At 34.1% G+C, this 26,290-nt stretch overlaps 2 protein-coding genes across 3 annotated transcripts; one reads left to right on the top strand and one right to left on the bottom strand.

Annotated features, from left to right (window-relative positions):
• Positions 1–19,376: 19,376 nt before the first annotated feature.
• MPK20 (MAP kinase 20) lies at positions 19,377–23,662 on the top strand. Of its 2 annotated transcripts, XM_039032052.2 has the most exons (11): positions 19,377–20,086; positions 20,542–20,950; positions 21,233–21,360; positions 21,462–21,521; positions 21,721–21,870; positions 21,978–22,133; positions 22,326–22,537; positions 22,639–22,740; positions 22,842–22,981; positions 23,068–23,322; positions 23,403–23,662. In XM_039032052.2, the coding sequence occupies exons 1-11, from the start codon at positions 20,063–20,065 to the stop codon at positions 23,417–23,419; spliced, it is 1,653 nt and encodes a 550-aa protein (XP_038887980.1). In that variant the 5' UTR covers positions 19,377–20,062; the 3' UTR covers positions 23,420–23,662. The 2 variants fall into 2 exon arrangements, with proteins under 2 accessions (XP_038887980.1, XP_038887979.1); XM_039032051.2 differs by having other exon boundaries at positions 23,068–23,662.
• Positions 23,663–24,640: 978 nt separating this feature from the next.
• On the bottom strand, positions 24,641–25,568 carry LOC120077934 (uncharacterized). Its single transcript, XM_039032054.2, has one exon. It carries the CDS (start codon positions 25,550–25,552, stop codon positions 24,944–24,946), a length of 609 nt encoding a protein of 202 aa, XP_038887982.2. The 5' UTR covers positions 25,553–25,568; the 3' UTR covers positions 24,641–24,943.
• Positions 25,569–26,290: the final 722 nt, after the last annotated feature.

Below are 26,290 nucleotides of genomic sequence, written 5' to 3'. Positions count from 1 at the left end.
CAAAGATAAGGTTGGACTAAAAGAATCGACAAAAATAGGGTAGTGAAATTGTGGACCCAGTACACGATTACTAAGTAAGTAGCTAAATTGTGGAGGGGCCATGACTTCCTTCCGCATCACGTGAATCTGGCACCTAGACGGCCACATGTATGATATGCAACGTTGACTAGGTAATCGTGGACCGGATCCTCGAGTCCCTAACTTGTGTACTAGGTACACATGTTAGTGGTCCCAAATCCCTACCCCATGACTTCTCCTTCACTTTCTTCCCCATCTTCAATATTTTGCTTTTTTGCCTCTCTCTCTCTCCTAGTCGGTCGTTTGCCCAAGTCCACCATCCATCATTGGCTCCATCGTGTGTCGTTCTCCCTACCGCCATTGATCGTAGGTAACTTTTTTTTTTTCAATTTATGAGATTGTGGCTTGAATATCCATAGATATAGTATTTTATTTAGATGTATGCATGAAAAGCTAGAGTTTTGAATGATTTTGGTTAAAAATTTAGGAGATCTAGTGTGTGAAGCTTGTTTCATCTATAATTTGATTTTTTTTTTACTTTAATATTGTAGGTTGAAATGAAGATTTAGACTGATATAAAGAGTCTAAAAAGTGTATTTGATTTATAGTTTATTATTGTTTTGTCTATGATTTGAATTGTATTGGATTAGGCTGTAGTTGGGTTTTAAAAACAAAGAAAAGAAAATAAAATAAAAAATTTGGATTCTTCTTATATTTGAGTTTGGACTTGGGTTGTAGGTTTATTATTTTGGTTTAGAAAAAAAAAAAAACAAACTTTTTGGACGGACTATAAAATAGAGTTTGGATTATCTTTTGGACTGATGTTGGTTTGGGCTATTAGTATTGACGTATTAAGTTAGACTAATTTTTTGTTAACTATAACAATGTTAAAAATTTGAGTAAATATGTTGATGTGTCTGAAGGAACTCTTATAAAATAGTACCTATGAGTGGAAGCTAGATCGTTCCAAATTCATTGTGACGGAAATACAACATTCACTACCATACATACAAGTTATACATTTAACAACAAATTATGACATGCTTTTCAAATTTAAATGCAAAGGAACGAGAGACATACCAGTTGAAGAACTCTTCTTCTCTTTAAATCTCACTCTCGTCAAGCCTACAATTCTCATTGTCGCTGAGATCGTCAAGTCTATCGTCCACCAAATCTCATTATCGTCTACCACCGTACAGACTTCTCACGACCAGACAGAAAGAAGGAGACAACCACTTGGAAACCTTGGTATTCATGGAGTGAGAATCCAGGAGGTGTGAGCTCTGTTGGATTTGATAGAGGTGAGGAGGAAACAACGATCATTCACCACGACTAAGCAAGTGGGAGAAGTATGAAGTCTATCGTATAGACGGGTGCTTGATCATTTTGATCGTTTAGCAAAATGTACACAATCGTGTAGTAAAAAGAGGACGATCGTTTAGTAAAATCGCTCGGACGTGCGATCGACAACTTGAGCTATCGTGTAGGCTCTCGTTTACTAGATGGTGGACAGTGTACTAAATCGTGAAGTGATTGTCTAATCTCTTTGCAAAATGAAAACTATTCATTTTATCCTTCAATTATGAAAACTGATTCCAACCTCTCACTATCTCATTCGGTTATGGAGAAAAACCACCAACAATTATCTTATAATTGTTTAATAAGAAATAAATATAATCATATTATATTTACAACCTATAGTTTAATATCACATCATATGCAACATATAAACCATAGTCATTTTCTCCTCCACTAGATATAAATCATATTTATATTTTTTTCCTCCAATTAATGTATCTCATACATCATGTCAATTGTATCATATATAATCAATTCGTTTAATCATATTATATATAATCAAACTCCCTCTTGTCAATTCGAATATTTCAAATTGACCCAAAAACTGATTCTCAACTTGAATCTATTGAATTACCAAGAGACTTTATGGGCCTGTGGCTCGAAGCTCCTACGGTACGTGAATAGTTGACTAAACTTTTTAGCCACGAGATCCACCATCCGTTAACTGGCAGACATTTCACTAAAGATCGACAGCTGCACTCTTCTCACCATAGATATATTTCTGTGTCTATTGGATATAACCAATCAACAGTATGATAATCCTTCACAGATGCTCGTAAGTACAGCTGACCCAATTTACCGTTTTGCCCCTGTAGTTACATCTAACTCCTTAAGTACCACTGATCCCTCCAATGAATAATACAACATAATCCTACTATGGGTGGACACCTCTCGAGCCATGAGAAAGTGTGTGGCACCACATTGTTCAAGCCCTGGAATCAGCCCTTAAGGGGGCAATCTATCTATTTACCCATGTTTCGGGGAAGGAGTGAATTCCATCTTGTGTAGCTGAGTTCCCAGCTCCCAAATCGGACGAATTCCCAAAGTGTAGGTTTGAGTCGGCAATCTGGCCACTCGGATCCATGTAAATCAAAGGACTACCCTCAAAGGCAGGAGTTCCCAATTCACTCAGGATTGAGGTCATGTTACATATGATCATTCTAATGAAGAGAAGTATCAGTAATGAACGACATTATATAACGAGACTATAACACTCTATGTTCTAGTCTTATACAAACTCCTTTGTATAGGACGCCCCCGCTCGCATGTCTCCATATGAATGATCAAGATCAAACCATCTGTAGCAAGTCACAACACTTGTAACTATTCTACAAAGTGGGCTGCATCCGTAGCGTTACCAGGATAAGGTTTCCCCTCCTATATCCATATACTACAAACCATTTTGGTTATCACTTAAGACATGATCCACCTGTATGTCTCCACATACATACTTAAATTACAATGATAACTAAGGATCTTAATTTATTGGTTTGTGATAAAGCAATTAAAACATCCAATGTTTCATAGACAACAGTGAAGAAAATATCATATATTATTACATCACAAGCATTTGTTCAATACAATGTTTACAAACTACAGAACCCAACGAGAGTTTAAAGTATCATCCCCAACAACGTCCTGAAGATTTAGTCATTCTTGAACCTATAACTGTTGGGAAAGGTGATATAAATGTAGAACTTGATGAATTATTTAGAAATGATAGAAGTGCAAAATATGATCTTGAGTTGGTAACGTTAGAGATGTTCACCCAAATAAATTGGGACATTACTAATTCAACCTGTGAACAAGGGTCGACATTGGAGGAAAGGAGTAGATGTGTAGATAATTGTAGTTTAATATAAAAAGGAATGTTATTTGACACTAAAGAAGATATATAACTGGTCGTAAAAAAATTGTAAACCCTTGAACTTGGTTTCCTAAATAGCATGCTTGAAAATTCATGATGTTATGTTGTTATGGTTGTGGTTGTAAATTGTTTTAAAGAATGCTAGTGGAGTTAGTTTTTATTTGGTTAAAATTGAAGTTAGTAAGTAAGGTAATAGAAGAAGAAATTTTTTTGAAGTGTTCGTCCTCATGAAGAATGAAATAAGTTTTAGTTCAAAAATATTCTAAGTATAATAAAAGGAGCTATCGGGTCTAAATACAAATTTTAACACTTCGTCAAATTTTAATGTCTTGAGAAGAATGAGGCTAGGCATGAAAACTTGGTGTTGGCAAACTCTAGGCGATGACTTTGGTAGGCAAGCCATGGGGAGCTTACCAAGGTACAAGAAAGATCGCAAGAAAGGCCTAGGCAAGGAAGAGTTAGGCGATGGCCAAGGGAGGAAGGTTGGAAGTTGTAGCCGATGGTTAAGATGGAAGTTTGGGCAGTGAAGTAAGCCTATGGCCGAGAAAGTGAAGAGTGTGAAAGTAAGCTACTTTAGATGTTGATATGCTAAGGAAACCAATTTATTCAGCCTAATTAGTGGGCTAAGTGGCATAATTAGAAGCCTAAGACAAAGGTTAGTGGCATAAGTTGTCACTTAATTAGGCAAATAGCCTTACAAGAGTAAGTATAAATAGAGGCTAGAAAGATGAAGTCGGTTTTATCAATTCTCTCATGCAAAGGAAGAGCTTCACCAACCAAATTAAGGCTTGGTCAGTCTACTTGATGATCTAGGGCTGCTGTGAAGAAATTTGCACGGATTGATGCTGAAATCTTAATGAAATTGAAGAGGTTCTAATTTTTTACCATCTTGAGAAAGCTGTGAAGATTGGTAGTTCCTGAGCTCTTTAAGAGAAATTGAAAGCTCAAATAGTGAGACGAGATAGTTTAAAGGATGTATAAGACGTTCACAAAAGAGAGTTTTGAGTTTTGGTGAATAGATTTTAAGTTATAAGTTCTAAAAGCTGAAACGGGAACTTGGTTGAATAAGTAGGCAGCTGCATAGGTTGAATAAGCAAGCAACTGATCGAGGCATGTAGAAACAAGCGATCAACTAGGGCTATTGTTCGGGGTTTCTTACGTGCGCGCCCATCGCATGCCTCAAGCCTACTAGGCGAGCAACCGCGCCATTCGCTCAGCAAGATAGTTGGTCGTTGTCTAGTCCGTTCACCCCTAATGCCCAACCTGTATGCCCTGTTTCTGATCATGCTGCTCACTCGAGCGACTGTGTGCATGACTACCGCCCATGAGGGGACATTCGACTATCTTGTGCGTGTGATTGGAGGCCAAGTGTGCGTGTCTCAGCCCCTATACCCAGTGTCAGTGTGTGTGCGCCTGTTTCATCCAGCCTGTTGGTGTGCCTAAGTTGCGTAAGCTTGGCATCGGCCTAGTTTTGAAATTTTGGTGTTGGTAAGCCATTGTTGAGTTCCTTAAGCTATGTTATGGATGTTAATCAATTACGATACATAAATAAGGAATCTAAGAAGGATATAATGCCTACTTAAGTTAAAGGAAAAAATGACCTAAAAGGTTGAGTTAGTTAAAGGCATTTAAGCTCAAAGGTGAGTAAGTGTCATTGACCAAACGTTATTTATTTATTGTTGGGATTGGTGTCCTAATTCTCCCGGAGTCTTAATGTTTGTAATTATACACATTGTTTTATGAATCAGATTGTCAACTCAACATGCCTACCTTTTTGGGGACTTGTCTGATTTGGGAGCTGGGAACTCACTTACACAAGATGGAATTCACTTTTTCCCCGAAGCAGGGGTAAGTAGATAGATTGGTTGATTCCGAGGCTTGAACATAGTAGCCACAGCTTCTCTTTGGAAGAGAGGACTCAGTCATAGTAAGACTATGGTTTATGTTCATTAGAGAATTCAATGGTACTTAAGGAGTTAGATGTAACTACAGGGGCATAACGGTTATTGGTCGAGTTGTACTTATGAGCGATCTATGAAAGGTTGTCACACTGGTTCTTGGTTAAGATGGACACATAATATATCTGTGGTAAGGAGAATTTAACTGTCGGTCTTTAGTGGAGTGCCTGGTAGTTAATGGATGGTGGATTCCGTGACTAAAGAGTTTAGTCAGTTATTCACGTACCATCGGAGCTTCGAGCTACAAGTCCATAAGGTCCCCTTGGTAGCTTAATGGATTCAAGTTGAAGATCAGTTCTTGGTGTTGATTTGAAATGTTCAAACTGACAAAAGGTAGTTCAATTATATATGATATGATCGGTATAGTGCATGAGATACATCGAGTGGAGGGTTAATGTAAATGAGATTTACATTAAGTGCCATGGAATAGAAAAAGAGTTATGGTTTATATGTTTCATGAGATGAAATATTAAAACTATAGGTTATAAATATATTATGGTAAGTTAGTTGTCATTTATATTTATAATAATATTAATTATTGGATAATTATCTCTTTTTATCTAATAACCAATTGAGTGAGAGGTTATTGGTGGTTTCATGGTAACAGTGAGGTAAAAGAAAAAATGTTTTCCTAATTTTAGTAAGGAAAAAGAGAAAAAAAAATCTTGTTTTTGAGATTTTCACTCTTGAAAAATTCTCACGGGAAGTTGTCAAGTAAATCAGATTTACTAAGCGACAACTTGAAGTTAGCTAAACGATCGTAGATGTTCTTACACGATAGACACTTAGCTAAACGATGAGCTAAATGATCGCTTAGCTTTTGCTAGACGATCGCATAGCTTTTCCTAAATGATTGGGCATCGACCTATACGATAGGTTGTTCCATCTCCCACTTGCTCAATTAGTTACACAATTGTGGTTCCTTCGGTTTTCTGCCTCAAACCAAGTTCACACAGAGCCCACCTTCTGGATTCTCACACCGAGAATACCAAGGTAACTTTTTTAATGGTGTCATACTCAACTCGACACTGTCGAGGTTCTGTGGAGGCCATTCACGGTGTTCGTGACCTTAGCGATCGCTTAGTTCGAGTGCACGGTGATCGTGCAGTGTAGCGGTTGTGTTGAACGAACGTTCGTGTGTTGTCGTGTTGCTGTGATTGAGCGTTCATGATCAAGGAACTTGAAGATGAGTCTGCAAAGGTTTGTTGATTCTTCCCTTGATGTGTAGTAAAGCATGCTGTAATTTCTATTTTATGCATAACCGCATGTTTCCGTTTGTGATTGTAATTGTAAAGTTTATATACGATTAAAATTTGGAAAGATCCTTCCGCTGCTTATGGAAATCCTCGTGTTCAATTTCCTTCATTTATGCAACAGGCTAAACAGAGATTGGAAGGGCCTATAACCCTTTGAGGAGCTAGCCTAGTGACAATGAGTGACAGGTTTTATAAATGCTAGTCTTAAATTGTTTTTTAATTCTAAGCCTTATGAATCTTTTATTTCAAGTGCTTTCAACGCATGATTTATGTTGAATAAATGATTTATCTAGCATGAGTTCTAAAATATGAAAAGCATGAATTCCTCTTGGAAAACTATAAGCCCCAATGTCTTCTTTTAGAACATGAATTTCTTATAAAGAAAAGTTGTATGCTATGTTTTATATGATGTCACAAGTATAGTCAAGATAAGTATTCATGAAAGCTTTATACAATGTTATTTATCTTTGATACCATGTTTTCAAAGGAATGTTATACCATGATTTAAAGCATGATTTATGTACCCTACTTATGAACTCCAGATACTGAAGGAGATGAAGGTATTTGGGACCCTAATACTGAAGGAGACGAAGGCATTCAGGCCATACATTATACCTTGATGCTGAAGGAGAGGAAGGTATCCAGGGAAGGTCTTTGGGGCCCACTCTAGCACACATGAAGGCTTTGGCCCGTGTATTAAGGTGTTATTAGCCTTTAAGGTATCTCTACGTGCGCGTATGATTATTATCGACGATGATGGTGATGTAGTAATTCCACCTCAGCTAAGATTATCGACGTTGGGAGTGTGAACAAAAGGGGCTCTACCCAACTAAGGTTTAAGGGTACAAAGTTGAGCATGAATGTTTTATATGATATGTGAAAGATGTGATATGTTTTTAGGGTTTTCCAATATACTTATGAAATGTTCTAATGTTTAAATATCTATGAGTTCCAAGTTAAGTAAAACCAAAACTATGAAAGCATTTCCAGTTGTCAGTTATTTTATATATTTTCAATGTGATTATATTGATGATCATTTGTTTTAAAATAGTCACTCATCGGGCATCCCAACTCACTTTTCCTAAAATATTTTTCTCCATAGGTAGCAGTCGAAGTCCCAAAACCTAGCTTAGAGCCGCCAATCTGCCAAGATCCCTAATAGGCCATGAAGTTACGTAGGTCTTGGCTATGTCTTTAATAATTTTGGAAACTCATGCACATGTAGTTGAAAGAGGGTAGAACCCTAAGCTTGTAATTATGTTCTGGACCCTATGTTGTAAACTTTGGTTGTAAATTTTGTTAGAGTTAGAAAACACGCAGCGGAAGAAAAACGGATCATTAAGCATTCTAATTCATTAATTTTGGCTTTAAATTAAGCATGCTCATAAACTAATAAGAGGGTTTCATGACATACCTTTAAAGAACCACTTGAAACTCGATTCTAGCTGCAAATCTCCTCCAAATCTACTGTGAACCACCTCAAGGTCTTCCCTATTATCCTCTTGGTGCCTTAGATTGAGTTGTGGGACTCAAAATAAGCTTGGATTAAGGGAATTTGGAGAAGAAAATCTCTGGTTTTAAGACAGTGTGAAGAACACTTCTTCACAACAGTTTTTCAGCCAAATGCAACCCTTTACATGCTCGAATTGTTGGGTTTTATGTCCTAAAACTCGTGGTTTGTAAACAATAGAACTTATTTTAAAAATTCAATAAGTTGTTATTGAATAGATGTTTTGCTTATTAGAAATCCAATAAACCTAAAAGTCCCTTGACTATTACATGAGTACTTGAACTTTATGTGGAGACATAAAATTGGATTAGGTTCGAATATATAGTCAAAATGATTAATAGTATATGAATAAGGTTGGGTGCCTTATTTTGCTAACACTATTGGATGCGGCCTGCTCTATAGTTGTTACAAAGAATTGTAAAGTGCTAAAAACGAAGTGATCCTAATTTGTTCATGTTATGACATGAGTAGTGGGAGTGTCCTTGTGCAAAAGGGTTTGTACAAGATCGAACCACAAAATCAGTCACTCTTATTTTATAATGTTGTTTACCGTTTAAGACTGACTATTTCAAAACGATAACCTAGGTAACTTGAACCTTAATCCTTAGCTAATTATGAACTCTTATTTATTCGGGATTATCCTTTGATCTGCAAACGGTGAGAGTAGTTCAACAGCACGACTCAATAAACCTCCCATTTTGGAGATAAAATCGGATAAATGGCTGAGGACATAGCCTTGCAAGATGGAATTCACCCCTACCTAATTAGGGTTAATAGAGAGGTCGTTCCCTTTTAAGTGCTGATTTTGGGTCTTGAACAAGAGGCCCCACCCTCTTATTGGTTCAAGAGAGACTCGATTTTGCTGATTGGATCACAAATCAATTGTTTATTAGAGGATCAGTGGGACTTAAGGAACAAGAGGTAATTTCAGGGGTAAAATAGAGATTTGACCTAGCAGTTATTACGAACAACCTGTGAAGGATTAACTTATTAATCGTGGTTATATCGAGTGGACATAATATATCTGCAATGAGGGGAGTTCAACTATGGGCTTTAGTGGAGTGACTTATTAGTTAACGAATGGGGGTTAATTCGGTCTAATGAGTTTAGCCAAAATCTCGGATCGTTGGAGCCCATGATCTGTAGCTTTGCGAGGTCCCCCTACTAGCTTGAAAATGGATTAGCTCTAGAATAGCATGATAAGTTAATTTAAAACATTCAAATTAGAATTAAACGAAATTGCAGAATTAGTATTTAAATATGATTTAAATATATGAAGGTGAAATTGTGTAAAATTAATTTAATATTTGATATTAAATTAATTAGAATTATTTAAATTGTTTAAATAATTATTTATTAATTTTATTAGATAAATTAATTAATGAAATTAATTTAATAAAATTAATAATATTTTCAATTTTAGAAAATAAATTGATTTATGAAATCAATTTAAAAAATAAATTGGGATTTTCCATTTATCATCTTCAAGTAGCTCATCCATATCCCACCATCTTCAAGCATCAATACCTCCAAGCATGAGCTGCATCTCATGCAGCTATCTTCCTTGCATGATGATCTGCAATATATTAAAGAGATTGGAGTAAATTTGAGGCAATGCAATCGATAAAATTTTTCTGAAAAATTCGGTTGAAGAAGGTGTTCTTCAAAGTGGATTGTTGTTGTGAGTTCTCCTAATTCCCTTAATTCAAGCTTATTTTGAGTCCCACAACTCAATCTAGAGCACCAAGAGAATAGTAGGAAAAATCTTGGGGTAGTCTACAACAAGATTCGAAGAGATTTACAGGTAGAAATCGAGATTTTAAAGGTTCTACAAAGGTATGACTTGAAACCCATTTATTTCTACAAAAGCATGCTTTAGTTTCTACCAAAATTAATGAATTAGCGTGTTTAATGATCCTTGTAACTTTCGCTGCGTGATGATACAATCCAACAAGAATTCCACTTCAATCTTCAGTATTTATTGCATGATTATCATGCAAACAACATTGCTGCATGAATTGCAGCTTATGCTTGGAAGATTGACTCAAAACAATAGTGGAGAATGTGTGAGCAAGTTGGTTGAAAGTGGAAAAATCTCACTTTTGGATTTTTTTCATTTTCCATCTTTTTTTCAATTTTGATTTACTAATTGATTTCTAAAATCAATTTTTGTTTTCAAAAATGAAATCTTTATTAATTTTACAAAATTAATTCATTAATTAATTTTCTAATAAAATTAATAATTAATAATTAATAAATAATTTAACTAATTCTAGTTATTCAATATCAAATATTAAATTAATTTAACACAAATTCCACAATCATGAATCCCTATTCATGAATTTAATATTTAAATCATATTTAAATATGAATTGATTATCCAATTTTATTTAATTCTGTAATTATATCATATATAATTACTAATTCCCTTAATTCTAATTCGTATGTTTCAAATTAACTTATCGTGCTACTCTAAGGCTAATCCATTTGTGAATTAGTAGGGGACCTCATGGACCTACAGATCATGGGCTCTAACGATCTAAGATTAATTGACTAAACTCTTTACACCACCCTCATTCGTTAACTATTGGGTCACTCCACTAAAGCCTAAAATTGCAATCCCTGTAGATATATTATGTCCACTCGATATAATCATAATTAGTAAGTTTACCCTTCATAGTTTTTTCATAATAGTGGTTGGGTCAAATGATTGTTTTACCCTCGAGATTACCTCATGTTCTCCGTTGATCCTCAAATGAACAATTGATTTGTGATCCGATCAACAAATTGAGTCCTTCTCGAGCCAATGAGAGGGTGAGACTCGTTGTTCAAGATCCGGAGTCAGCATTTAAGGGAACAACCTCTCTACTATCCTTGAAAGCGAGTAGGAGTGAATTCCATCTTGCACTCTATATCCCCAGCTATCTATCCAGTCTTACCCTGAAATTGAGGTTTATTGAGCTGGAGCTGTTGAGCCAACTCTCATCTATGCAAATCTAAGGATAATCTTGAATAAACAGGAGTTCATAGTTAGTTCAGGATTAAGGTCAAGTTACCTAGGTCATCGCTTTAAAATAGTCAATCTTAAACAATAAACAGCGTTATAAAGAAAGAGTAACTTATTTCGTGGTTCGATCTTGTACAAACCCATTGCACAAGATGCTCTCACTCCTCATGTCATAACATGTACGAATTAGGATCACATCGTCTATAGCACTTTACAACTCCTTGTAACAACTACAGAGTGGGCCGCATCCGATAGTGTTACCAGAATAAGGCACCCAACCTTATTCATACACTATAGATCATTTTGACTATTTACTTGAACTTGGTCCACTTTTATGCCTCAACATAAATTTCAAGTACTCATGTAATAGTCATGGAACTTTTAGTTTATTAGATTTATTTCTAAAACTAAATAAGCAATTCATATATTCAATAACAACTTATTGAATTTTCATAATAAGTTTAATTGTTTACAAACCACGGATTTTAGGACATAAAACCTAACAAATGTGTATATAGGTTGGTTATGTTTTAGCCACTTGTTATGAAAAGTTCTATGTTTACCTTAGAAGTTTAAGTAGGAATGCATGAACTATACCTATATATGCATGTCTATTAGGTGATCCAAGAGCGAGGAAACAGGTTATAGGTCTTAGTTGGGCATAGGTGTCATAAGAGAGTTGGCATATGTTGTTTTCACATCTCTTTTCAAGTTAAAAAGATAGTTTGGGAGGGGGTGTGACAAAATTATTGCTTGACAGAACACTATGAAACTTTCGTAGTAGAATCGAACAAAGATATTTGGTATGTGAGATGCAAACAATGGAAGAATGATTGTGATGGAGGTTGTGGGCTTGTTAGCATAAAACTCATGGGATGTTTGAAATTACTAGACTTGAAGGGGAGCGCTCATGTTTGTACTCAGAATTGACATGGGATCATTCACAGCTTAATTCGAATTTTATGATTATTGAAATCCAAAATATGGTTAGAGCTGATCAGGTTCTTGTGGCTTTACTCTAATAAGCAATTAAAAAATAATATGGGTAAATGTTAATTATAAACGTGTGTAGCAAGCAAAGAGAAAAGTATTGATTGTTGTGTTTGGTGACTGGGAGAAATCATATTCACATCTTCCGTATTAGTTGAGTGCTATTGTACATTAAAATTCTAGAACACGATCATATTGGTATTTTCTTCCGTCTGATATGCCAGGCACGACTATTCTTTGTCAAATTTTTTGGTTCTTTTGTCCTGCAAGAGAAAGGTTCAAATATTGTAAGCCATTAATTCAGATTGATGAAACTCATCTCTATAGAAAGTATAAGAGAAAATTATTGGTCGTCGTATCTATATAAATCGAAGCAAGATTTTGTGTGTAAGGAAGGAAATCAACACCAAAGGCGCAAGTTCATTAGATGCACGAAGGAGTTAAGCAAATAAACCTAGAATGCCTTGAATATTTTTCTAATATTGACTTGAAAAAATGGACACAATCATATAATGATGGGTACCACTACGAGTGCATGAAAAGCAATGCAGCTGAATGTATGAATGAGATTTTCAAAGGTGCTAGACTGTTACCGATTACTTATTTGGTTAGGCTAATATTCTATCGCATAATACTATATTTTGAACGTCAAAGACAAGAGATAAGTGAAGTACTCAATCATGGGGACATATATATATATAATATGCCATGAGAAAGCTTACAAGGTGGGAAAAACGAGCATGTGCACATACAATAACATGTATTGACAGGGAAACCCAAACTTTTGAAGTACAAAATGACATAAGTATGATTTCTCCCTATAAAGGCCAACATACACAAGTTGTGAGCTTGAAAGAAGGGGCTTGTTCTTGTAGTAAATGATAGTCATTCAAGATTCTATCTTCTATTTTGTAATTACATGCATTTGATATACCTACCTCTTATAGATAAATGCTACAAATTGTCCTATTTCAAGCGATGATATGAAGTCACTTTCATCTAATACAATACCCATTTTATTGGCCATAATTATCATTTACAGTAGTTTGTCCAAATGTGGACTTACTAAGAGAATAGGGTCACCTAAAAATGTACGCAAATTTGTAATGAAATGGATTGGAGAGAGGCTGGCCAAAAAAGTTCGATATATAATTTGTAAGGGAGAAGGACATAACAAGTATACTTGTCCACAACGTACATTAGGTGCTTCTCTTTGGGCCATTGATGACTTTATTATGTAATGGACTTTTTTATGTAATGGATTTTGTAATGTAATTGAATTTTCTATGTAATGCACCTTTTTATGTAATTGACATGTTATGTAATGGATATTATTATGTAATTGAATTTGTTAGGCATTATTTTGTTTATATATTTATTCAGTCATCATTTTGTGTAATAAAATAAATTAATTTCTTCTTTTTTAGATGGAGTGTTGTATTAGCTACCTCTGAACAATTTGTAAATATGTTGTTAATATACTGAAAAATATTTGTCCAATTAATGCATAATCGGGCAACGAATGAATACATAAATGAATATTTCATACTTTTTGGGTGTCTTATTATTCTCTTTTTTTCAGATTAATTAAACGTTATGCACACAAGATATTTGGTCATTACTACCTGATTACGGTCGTGATGGTCAAGACATTTGGTTTATGTTAGCCTTCTTATATACTTCTATATAGTAGAGTGGCATAAACTAGATAATGTGTTGAGACAGTTCGGTCTGTGACAAATGGTATCATTGTTGTGCTATACACTCCTGAGTACACTATGCTAGATTGATTTGAGAGGTAAGCACGAACAAGACTAACGCCGAATTCATGTAGGATAGATATCGTACTGGCATACACGTCATGATTGTTGTGCACGAGGAGAAATAACAAATAGACTGACTGTATTAGATGACCATTTTTCCTTGTATGATTCAATCACAAGACGATTTATCACACTTGATGGTGCTTACTATTACTACATGGTAAGAGTTATATTGTCTTACACTTTTCAAATATATGATATGAACATTATTTAGTATTAGTTTTTATATTATATAGAATAATTTTGTATAAGATATACAACAGTATTCGGTACAACACAATTTACCAGAGTTAGGTTCAATGTGTAATCAAACCTTGGTCAATGTAGAAAGTATTATTCAGTAGACAAGACGACTCAATGGTGTTGATACTAATCGAAGACGTATTCGTCGTAGACAATGGCAACAAGGCGAAGCTAATCTAGAGGCATACGAAGACGATCACCATGTGGAAAATTGAGTGACTTGTAATTCAAACTTTTAGCTTCATGTGAACTTCTATCTTGAAATTAAAGAACTAATAAAATTACATTTTATCATGAGACACTAAATCTAGTGAATGAGTATGATATAAAAGATCAAGAACAAAACAAGTAAGGAAGAAAATTTTAAAGAAAACATTCAAAATTTAAAAATTTAAAAAAAAAAATACTAAAATTATGGATGAGGTCTATTAGTTTGGTAAAAAAAAAAATACTAAACATATGGATGAGGTCTATTAGTTTGGTCCTTTGACCAAGTCCACATGGCTGACAGGCAACCATCTAGCGTCTACGATATGCTGATTGGATAAAATCATAATCATGTATAGGGCACATGATTTTTTTCGCCCACAAAAAACTACCCTATTTTTGTCAATATCTTTCCTTTAACCCTACTTTCGAAATTTCATTCCCATGTACTCCATTTTTGTTGTTACTTTTAAAAATCACATTATTCTTGAACCTAACCCCCTTAAATATGATTAGAGATATATTTGAACAAAAAATCACATACTTTATCATGTTACAATTATTCAGGTTAAAGTGATATATCCCATGTATAAGTATGATTTAAACTATTAAGATGAAACATGAACATCTAACACTGGAAGTATATTTAAACGGATGATCACATTTTTTACCTTTTCAAATCTCATAAATTCTTATTCTGTCTTTTCCGTTCAATGATGGATTAGTAATTAAAAGTAGATAGACGTATTATTTAATATGTATTTAATATTTTTGAAAAAGATGAAAGCTAATTATTGAGTGGGAAAAGTGAGAAAAGCTTTTTGTAAAGTGTCCCACCGTATCATCCACATTGTTGATTGCCAAGTTGCTCACATGCCATGTCGATTAGTCTTCTAAATCAATACCTCCCCGGCTCCACTAACTAAACTTTAGATGATTTAAATCACATTATAAATAGCTAATCCGAACATAACTCGAGTGTTAATCAAGTTTGATTATTAATAGAATTTTTCAAATTTTAAACGAGTAATAGTTACAATGTTATGTGTGAATTATAAAGGAGCAATAGAACATCAAGTTTGATTTTTAGATTTTTTTTTTAATCTCACTACGATAACAAAAAAAACTAGAAGTTAAACAAGAAGAAAAACTTTCGTAATGTTAGATTATTGGTATATTAATTAATTGAGATGTTTAATTTATGTAGACATGTCAATTTATGATTTTTTTTTTTTTATTTTAGGTGTGTTTGATATTGATTTTAAAACTTAATCTAAATCATATTTTTCAATTATAGGTTGGTGAGATAGGCAAAGGTGGGTTTGGTGAACATCCCACATGTCCATGTTGCCGTCGTTCGATCGAGCACACATGGAAAATATTTTTATTAAAAAATTATTTATTATTTATTAAAAAATATTTATTATTGATTATTTATTATTTATTATAACTAAAGATAAAAACATACTGTTGAGGAATCATCACTCAACGAAAGTTGCTGGAACTGGCAAAGTGAACCTAGAGTTTACCTCCATAAAGACTCTCATGCTGAAGGAAGTCCACACTCCAGAGATAAGGAAGAATCTGGTATTGGGCTATCTTCTCAACAAGGTGGCTTAACTCAGACAATAGGGGTAGACTTATATACTCTTACGAAGAATAATGTTTTCATGGGAAAAGGCTATGCAACCGATAACATGTTTAAACTTAACCTTGAAATTGATAAGATGAAATCTTCTGTTTATATATTGTGTTCATTTAATATTTAGCATGCTAGATTCTGTCATGTACATAAACGGATAATTAGTAACCTTAGTAGGTTAGAAATGATTCCTAAGCTATCCATGCATGAATTTGATAAATGCAAATATTATAGTCAGGCTAAAATAACTAAGCTCCAATCGTACGTGAATAATTAATTAAACTCTTTAATTAAATTATTCATCATCCATTAACTGCCGGGCACTCCACCAAAGACCGACAGCTACACTCTTTGCATTACAGATATATTTTTGTATCCATTGGATATAACAAATCAACAATATAATGACCAATCACATCAGTTCTGTGCAACTGTTGGCCTTCATCGCCACGTTCACATCAGTATAATGAACAGTATAATTGAATATGACCATTCACATCAGTATAATGACCTTCGCACACGTTCTGTGGTTGCGTGTGTTCCTCTCCCATCAGTTCTATGCAACTATTGGCCTCCAAGGCTTATAAATTGAAGTTTCTTCACATTTTCACACAATAATAATTTTCTTCTTCTCTTTCCTCTCCCCATCAGTTTTGCACAACCGTTGGCCTCTAAAGCCTATAAATTGAGCAGAGTTCCTTCACATTTTTACTCAACAACAATTTTCTTCTTCTCTTCTCCTTACAGATGTTATCTCTACTATTTTCTCGAGTTTTACAATTTTCGAGCAACTTATATTGATCTAAAAGCAACTCCGATTGAGATAGATTTATTTCTTCTAGGCTTTTTTATCCTAAGGACGGTGTGACAATTTTGTAAAACTGCTTGCACATTTGGACAGAGTCGCGAAACCTGTTAAATAGAGCAAGATCCGCGACTTGGCCTGTAACGAGTTTCTTTTTTGCAGGTTCTATTTTTTGACGACTTTCGTTTGTGACCGTTTGTTGCTGTCATCTTTTGTCCATCAGAGGGTAGCCGTTCCAACAATGTAAGTTTCGTTGGATAACAATTTCACTTGTAGAAAGTGGATAACAAAACATACAAACTTTTGGTGGGAGTAGTGTTTATGGCTTAATTTAATTATAAAAAAAAACGTGGTAATCAAACATAATGTAATCTTCCAAATTTATATTACAAAAACATTACATTGCCAAAAGTGACCTTAAGTTAAAAAAGTTATATGTTCGATCTCTCATCTTATCGTTAAAAAAAAAAAAAAAAAAAAAATCTCATTCAAGGGTTTGTTGATTATGTACACATTCACAGTGTTAGATATGAAATGTGGTATTTCAATAACAACATTCAAGTTTGGTAAACAACTATTAAGGCATAAAAGATGATAATCAACCTTTCCTTTCAAACATCCAAAAAGTAACTGGTTAAATTTTACAAAAAAATCTTAATTTTCACCCCTTGATTTTGAGATTATATCAATTTAAACCCTGAATTAATAATGGTCTTAATTCAAACAATAAATTTTGTAAGTCTATTAATTGACATCATCTACTATATTCTGTTTGGATAAACACTGTATGAGAATTATAATTTTACCAGTTTAACCCTTAAAATTTTATTAGTGAATTAATTTAAACTCTTCATTAAAATTTCTTTTGAAATTTATCAAAATATCAATTTTAATCGTCCATTTTATTAATCCAACACTTGAAAAAGCCTATATACATGTAAAATGTAATCTTATAAAGGGTCAAAATCGATTCATTTATAACAATTTAGAAGTTTAATTGAAACAGCTCTATGTTTCACACGATACTTCTCGAACTAAGTTTGAATGAGGGTGTTAATTGATACACGTATGAAAGTTTAAAATTTAAATCGATACAATTATTAATTCATAGTTTAAATTGATACAATTTAAAAAATTTAGAGGTGTAAATTGAAAATTTTCCTAAATTTTAAATGAACATGAAACTACAATTATAGCATAAGCTAAAATTAAATTAAAGTGTAAATATTCAATTATATGATGGTCTATATAAACACACGAAATTATAAAGTTCATACATTTGTAAAAAATAAATTACAACTATAGTCATTAGAGTAATCGTAGTTCAACGATAATATGTATGTACTATCTCTTAAAGTCGAAAGTTCAAATCTCTCTACTACATTTTTTACTCTAACCTACTTGTCAAAACCTCGTAAATTTGAACAAAGCATATACCCAATCTGATAAAGCTATATTCAAATTAGCACAAAATAAACGCTCTAAATTCAACTATTTAAGTAGAGGGTTAACCTACCAAAAGTTGAATTATTGTTTCAAGTTTAATCCTAATAAATAAATAAATAAAAGTAGAAATGTATTATTTAATAAGGTAAGTCGAAGTAATAAATGTTTTTTAGTATCACCATTTCGGATTCTGTTTAGTGAAGATTGCTTATGTTTGCCGATTTCTCTGATCTCTCTGTTCCCAAAAATACAGTCCTACTGGGTATTACCACCGTCCTATCCACACGTTTTGGGCTCTACGAAAGTATGAATCTACGCTGCCGAAAGAAATAATAATAATAATAATAATAAAGAAATCAGAAATTAAAATAATAATAATAATAATACTATTTAGTTTGCCTAACTTTGATTTATTTTGCCCCATTGTTAACTTTCATATTTTAGTTTATTATCTCCAAAAGTTCATTTTGATTACTTCAAAAGGTCATCCTTTTAATCTGTCCAATTAATAGATGTAATTTTAACAAATCTTAAATTCAAAATTTATATTTTCAATAAATTTAAATCTAGTACCATTTTGTTTATCAAAATAGATTAAAAACAAGAATAATTGTCATGAAATAAAAGATTGTGTGAATATAAACTTATAATTTATGAAGGGAAAGTTCGTATAGGCTAAAATTTTTGGGAAAAAACAATTAGAAATTAAGGACTTATTTGGTAGACAATTCACAATATTTTTTGAATTCACTAATTTCAACAAATATTCTTTTGATGGACCGTTTGAATTTATTTTCCAAAACTGTTTCTAGATTCTATAATCCAAACCGTGCAGATTCGGATAAAAATAAAAAAAATATAAAATTGGATATATTGGTTTGTATTTGGAGAAAACAAAAAAATATTGGTATTGGTTCGCACAAAAACCAATCAAAACCGAACCGAACTAATTATTATGGTGCACATATATTTGATGTTCAAATAAAAGATTAATTATTATGGAGTGTGTGTGTGTTTTTTTTTTATAAGTTGCACAAGAAAAAAAATATCAAGTTTCAATTTATTAAAAAAAAAAAAACAAATTTTAATTTATAGTTAGCAAAAAGGTCCGCTTCAAAACAAGGTGGGAATATAAATAAAAATTAAAAGAAAATGAAAAAATGCCAAGAACTAAGGACCAATTCGATAATAAAACCCATATGAATCTCTTTCTCTTAAAATGGAATAATTTAGCTTGGTTATTGATGGACCGAAAATCGAACCAATTATCACTTCTAACCAATAATAAAATAATATTTTAACCTAAAGGGAAAAAAAAGATGCCCATGGAAAGAAAAAAGGATTGGAAAAGCAAAAAGAAGCAAGAGGGTCTCCTAGATTTCTGCTCTTTCACTTCAAATTATCTTTGTTTATATATCCACTCTCAAGCCGTCGCCGCTCCTTCCTTCTTTCTCCCCAACTCTCCTTTTCCTTCTTCCTCTTCTCCTATAACCCGCCTGTAGATCTCCGATTCTGTTCTTCCCGTCTTTTTTATCCGCTTATTCATCGTTGAGCAATTGGGTTCAGGGCATTCATCGAGTAGGAATGCAAAAAGTCTCTATCCTCGATCTGATTCTGGTTACTTTATGGTAGCTGGTGGTGTCGGTTGTTCTGGTTTGGTGATTGAGTTTTTGGTTCAGGTTTTGGGATTGCAGGTGGGCAAGTGTATGAGGGATTTGATTTGTGTAATTTTATTATGTTCCGTGGAGGATTCGGGAAGGAGCATAAGGAGGGATTGTGGGTTTGTGATCCGGAGCAGGGGTAGATGGGGCAAATGTGGTTGAGTCTTCTTTTAGTCAATTAAGAATTGAAGTTTTCTATTTTGTGCTCAACTGGATTTCAGATTATTTCGTCTTCACTGTTCTCCAAGCTGGGTTTGAGAGTTTAAGGAAATGCAGACTGATCATCGTAAGAAGGTGAAGTTTTATCTCTCGTTGTTATTATCTTATTCAGAACCTTCTCTAATACCTTAGATTTTTGTTTTCTTCCCCTAAAAGTTATATGAGAGTGTTCTTGTCTGATACAAAATTTATGTCAAATACCTTCAATATGGGCATAGTGGTGGAAGTTTATGACAATTTAGACGTTAATACGAATAGAAAATTGCGGATTATTAGAGTTGATATATTGGGCTTTGATCAATTTGCAGCTGTAGATGTCTTTTCTATTGCCATAAAGTACTCTTGTGCAAAATTCACTTTGATGACTATTTAATTCATTTAGATGTCATTTCTTCATTCTTAATCTGGATTGTACTGAATCCCAAATTCAAATCAATTTTTTTTAAGTCTCTTGGCTGTTGGGTTGTTCTTTTTCTTGTATGTAGCCGCAGTGACATGTATCTTAATGTAGATGGGTTTTTGTGTGACAGAATTCTGCAGAATTGGACTTTTTCTCTGAATACGGTGATGCCAATAGATTCAAAGTCCGGGAAGTTATTGGAAAGGGGAGTTATGGTGTGGTTTGTTCAGCTGTTGACACTCTCACTAATGAAAAAGTGGCAATAAAGAAGATACATGATATTTTTGAACATGTATCTGATGCTGCCCGGATTCTTCGTGAGATAAAGTTGCTCAGGCTTCTACGTCATCCCGATATTGTGGAAATTAAACACATTATGTTACCACCTTCTCGTAGGGGGTTCAAAGATATTTTTGTTGTGTTTGAGTTGATGGAATCAGATTTGCATCAAGTCATCAAGGCCAATGATGATTTAACAAAAGAGCACTATCAATTTTTCCTCTACCAGTTACTTCGTGCACTGAAATATATTCACACAGGTGCTTGGATATTGCATTGCACCAGTACTTTACCTGAGTATAGAATTTTTGGGGAGCTGGATTGCTTTTGTAATCCTGGTTACTTTCTGGCCCACTCTCCTTTTGGCTGGATGGAGTGTTTTGTGTTTCTCATATTATAAATTTATGCTACTGATAGTTACCTTTTCTCTTTTGCCATATTCTTTTTGTAATGTTTTTGGTGGAGGTATACTGTCTGGAGTAAGTATGGTACAAGTTGAATATAATGTATGAACTACCTGATTTTGATCTACATTGCTGCAGCAAATGTCTACCATCGGGATTTAAAACCAAAGAATATATTGGCAAATGCCAATTGCAAACTCAAAATCTGTGATTTTGGATTGGCTAGAGTTGCTTTCAGCGACACCCCAACAACAATATTTTGGACGGTAGGCCAGTCAATATACATTATATTCATGTTTGATACAATAAAAATTCTGAATGTATATGTAGCGAGAGGAAAGCTCATTGTATGAGATTGTACTTGCAGGACTATGTTGCTACTAGATGGTATAGGGCTCCAGAGCTATGTGGTTCTTTCTTCTCTAAGGTTAGTTTTGATGACATTTCTCGAACATACTCTACAGAACATTCTTACAATCTTAACTTCGCTAGCTTCATATGAAATAAATAGAACTTTAGTTATAACCCTGTTGTAGAGATATGAGTAATTGATCACTTTTCTCAGAAGTTCCCAATTTGTGACTGATTTTTTTCTCTCTCTAATTTCTATTTTTTTCTGGATATAGTATACTCCTGCCATTGACATTTGGAGTATTGGCTGCATATTTGCTGAAGTACTGACCGGAAAACCACTATTTCCCGGTAAAAATATTGTTCATCAGCTTGATTTGATGACAGATCTCCTTGGAACGCCTTCCTTAGATACCATTTCTCGGGTAAGTGACATTTTGTTATGTGTAGTATAGTTGTGGAGAAGTTTGATCTTTTGAATATTTTGAGATAAAATTTTCTTTACCATCAACTTTGAAATGTGTTGCCTTAGGTAAGAAATGAAAAGGCCAGGAGGTACTTAACTAGTATGAGGAAGAAGCAGCCCATACCCTTTTCACAGAAGTTCCCTAATGCTGATCCTTTAGCCCTGCAATTACTACAACGATTGCTTGCCTTTGATCCAAAGGATCGACCTACTGCTGAAGAGGTCTGCTGCTATATGCTTGATTAGCTATATTACCTTTGTTGTGTCTATTTACATTTATTTATCTAGTTTTTGGTTTAAGAACTCAATCATAGTATGATATAGAGCAAATCTATAAATTTTCGTTCTTCCAATGCACTTTAAAATTTAAAATTAATCACATGTGCCAACATGTTGAAACCCATTTGTCCTCAGGCATTGACAGATCCTTACTTTAAGGGGCTGGCAAAAGTTGAGAGGGAACCTTCTTGCCAGCCAATCTCAAAGGTGGAGTTTGAATTTGAGAGGAGAAAGGTCACAAAGGATGACATTCGTGAGCTGATATTCCTCGAGATACTCGAATACCATCCTCAACTGCTGAAAGACTACTTAAATGGAACTGAGAGATCGAATTTTCTTTATCCAAGGTCCTTAATTGCCTTTTCTTTTTCATTATCCAAATGATGAATTTGATTTGGTAAGTGGATGCTCCTGACACTGATCTTCTGGTCCATGTTTTTGCTTGCAGTGTACTAGATCAGTTCAAAAAGCAATTTGCTCATCTTGAAGATAATGGAGGGAAAAGTGGACCAGTTTATCCTCTAGAGAGAAAACATGCATCTCTTCCTAGGTAAACAACACATTTAATTGCTCAATGGCTTCAAAAGTAATCTGTCATAGAGTGAATCTCCAATTATGATAATTATATTTTCAATCTGTTGGTGCTACCAGGTCTTCAGTACAGTCAAATACCATTCCTCCTAAAGCAACATCAAATATTGTTCCCTTTAACGACCGATATGCGCCAACAGGTTCGTTCAGCAGTCAGCATTACAGAGATCCAGCAGCACAGAGGATTTCTGCTGCTCAAGGTCTTTTCCGAGTACCATCCTATCATTTGTTTTGCCTACTTTCTAACAGCCCGATCTCTGCCTTCTAACTTAGCTTCTCTGTTTAGCCAAGCCTGGAAGAATTTCAGGCCCAGTCATGCCATATGACAGTGGAAGTATCGTTAAAGATGCCTACGACCCAAGAATGTTAATTAGAAGTGCCCTTCCTTCTCATGCTATCCATCCAACATATTATTACCAGCAATCTTGCGGCCAAAATGAAAGATCAGCAACGGGGGCTGAGCAAGACACGTCCATGCAATGTAAACAATCCCCTCCATGTGGAATGGCTGCCAAAATAGCAGGAGATACAGCTGCTACTGGTGCTTTCTCAAATCCTTTCTTTATGGCGCGTGTAGGCATGCCCAAGATGGGAAACAATGACCGTGCTGCACGTTTGCAGGTAAGCGCTCAATATGATGCTGGAGCTGTTGCTACTGCAACTACCACCGCCCATCGAAACACTGGCACGGTCGAGTATGGCATGACAAGAATGTGTTAGAGAAGCAATTTGATCGAACTATCCAGGAATCTAGTCCTTGGATTTTTGACAAAGCTTTTTAGATGAGTTTGTTTGGATGGACTAAAAGACAGATGTTTGGCGATTTGAATTTGCCCGAATAGTAAAAAAAGAAGAATAAGAAAAAAAAAACTTTTTGTCGATATGGTGATGCCCATTCCATCCAAATAACTCATTTGTCTCAAAATAGTTAATTGGCGGGATCCATGCTTCTGATTGCTTCAGTTTTCAACCTTGGCCATTATTTGCACTATAGTAGAAGAAATATGATGGTTCATTTATTGGTTCTCTTTGTAAGCTTTTTCAACTGACTGGCTTTTGTTACATAACTGAGCTGTGTGTTTCAGACATTGAAACTCACTATCACCATATTGGCCATTGAAGAGGAAGCTGAGCTTATTGAATGATGGCTTAAAACAGTAAAATACGGGCCCACAATCACTTCAAAATTAAGAATAAACCCATGTAAAATTTTCTTACAAGAACTGGTTGGTTTTATACATCAACAGATTGGTTTAAGCATTGTTAATACAGTTTTGATTGGCATTAATGTTTTGTTTTTATTCCTTTATGAAGAAAAATCTCATCGAAATTTGAGATTAATTTTTGGCATGATAAAATATTACAATCGTCCAAAAATGTAATCGAAAGCAGTAATATAATTACCCAAAATAGGAAACAAACTTTTTTTAAAAAAAATAGCGAATCCTGAGTCAATTAGCTTAGCTGGATAACGCAATTTATACAATATATATAAACTATAAACTGCACCAAGGATTGATTGCTGTTATTTTCAATGTATGTTACAAAAAAAATTGATAATTAATATACTGAAGAAAATGATTTGCCAATAGATAGTTTACCTAAAAGAGTAAATTATTTTTAAAACAATGATTTATCCAAAAGTTTAGGCGTAAATCATGACTTAATCTAGATTTTGAATTATTTTCAAATCCACTTTTAAATACAAAATTTAGAAAGTAAAAACTGAATCAAGGCTTTGTTCAAATCTTTCCAATGTCAATGTTGGATTTTCTACAAAAAAAAAAAATCCATATAATATTAAATTTCTCGAAGACGACGAACTGCTATGCAATTAATGATACTGCAGCATAAACACATTGTTGAACTCTCACCCCAATCTGTTATTACTATCCATGTCGATTTTGATTTGCTATCCATTAAAAAGCTACACAGATTTACCAGCAAGTAGTATAGAAGATGAAGAAGATGAAGAAGATGATGGTGATGATCATAAACAGGAAAAAGGATTCGAAATCCTGCTCCCAACTAACAGAGAAAAAGATGGGGCGACTGAGAATTCAAACGCTCGATCGATCTTTTCTCACATGAAAAAGAGAAAAAAAAAATAATAAACCGAATGAAAAAAAAAAAAAATCAAAATCAGAAGTAACTCATCTTCTTCAACCTCCGCACTCGGATTTCTCCTTCTCCAAGCTCTCGAAAAAGCTCGAGAGTGCTCTCATGGCCTTCACTTGATGCTGCAAATTCATTATATACTCCGCCGTCTGTTCAAACAGCTTGTCGACTCCAAGCGATTCCCCTCCCGGAACGATGCTCTGCAAGGCACGAATCTTGCGTTCGACGGCTTCCTTCTCATCGGCTTCTTCGGAGGCGTAAACAGCGTCGTTTCGGTGAATCTTCTCGGCAATGCGGGTGGTCGGTACTCTTCTCCGGCTCCGACGGCGAAGGTGAGAGGATTTGTGCAATGCGTTGAGGATTAGGGTTTTTTGGCGAGACGTAGTTGTTGGTTTGAGAGTTTGAATTTGAGATTTGTCCATGGCCGAAAGTAGAGAGAGAGAGAGAGAGAAGGCAGGCGTGTGAATGGGTACGAATAAGGGGAAGGAGGAGGGAGTTAAATTATTGTTGAGCTCTGAAAATGTCAATGCCAACGAAGCTGTGGCCCACCATTTTTGGGCTTCTCTCAAGTCCTCTGGTTTTTGGATTTTATGTTTGGCCTTCAAACGCCGCCGTACGCGACTGAGCTTTCTTCCACCTGATGGGGGATGCATATTTCCCGGAACCCGAATCCCATTTTCTTATTTCAAATCATTCGCAACCAAATCTTTACCCTGTCTATGAATCATAATTCAAAACTATTCCTAATTTTATTAACACCCTTCTCACCAAAAATTACATATATACACCCAATCACATAGTTTATTGTAGATTAGATTTCTACTGCTTCTTACACTTTTTGCTCAACTCTATTTTAGTTTATATACTTTTACTTTTTTTTTTTTCATTTTCAGTCTCTATATTTTTAAAATGATATTTTCAAAATAATATTGATAAAAACAAACAAAGTTAAAAATATAAAATAAAATAGATCAAAGATAAGAATAGAGACCGAAGCTCATTTTTATTTAAACATTCTTAACAAAAATGATTGAAAATACTCTTCAAAAACTATTTTGAGTGATTGTCAAATTCTCCAATCTTTTTAAATGATTTATTTTTTTAGTTAAATACTTATAACTGTATTCCAAATGTACTTCAAGTATAATAAATACTATTTCAACTCTTTGTTACATATTTATTATTTCTCATTTATTCTTCTTATTTAAAATTACCATGGGTCTTTCCTTTATAAGCCAAAAACTATATGATAAATAGGCTCTAAATTTTCAAAAAGCTTATAACTGTTAAATGTTAAAACATTGGAATTTTTTTTATAAATAGAAAAATTCCAAAAAAAAATTTTGAATTTTTTGCTATAAAATGTAAATATTTTTAAATATTCCTTTACA

This window comes from Benincasa hispida, chromosome 5, assembly GCF_027475165.1.
Source record: "Benincasa hispida cultivar pf3 chromosome 5, pf3_genome.v1.1, whole genome shotgun sequence".
Taxonomy (NCBI): Eukaryota; Viridiplantae; Streptophyta; class Magnoliopsida; order Cucurbitales; family Cucurbitaceae; genus Benincasa; species Benincasa hispida.
The sequence above is the reverse complement of the archived record's forward strand: the minus strand, read 5'-3'. Positions and strand labels throughout refer to the sequence as shown.

What these genes read in the sequence shown, in the direction of transcription:
- MPK20 (XM_039032051.2), top strand. Translation starts at nt 20,063, where the DNA reads ATGCAGACTGATCATCGTAAGAAG. An exon ending in CCTTAGATACCATTTCTCGG is followed by an intron (nt 21,871 to 21,977) that starts GTAAGTGACATT and finishes GTGTTGCCTTAG; the next exon opens with GTAAGAAATGAAAAGGCCAG. An exon ending in GAGGATTTCTGCTGCTCAAG is followed by an intron (nt 22,982 to 23,067) that starts GTCTTTTCCGAG and finishes TTCTCTGTTTAG; the next exon opens with CCAAGCCTGGAAGAATTTCA.
- LOC120077934 (XM_039032054.2), bottom strand. Translation starts at nt 25,552, where the DNA reads ATGCATCCCCCATCAGGTGGAAGAAAGCTCAGTCGCGTACGGCGGCGT.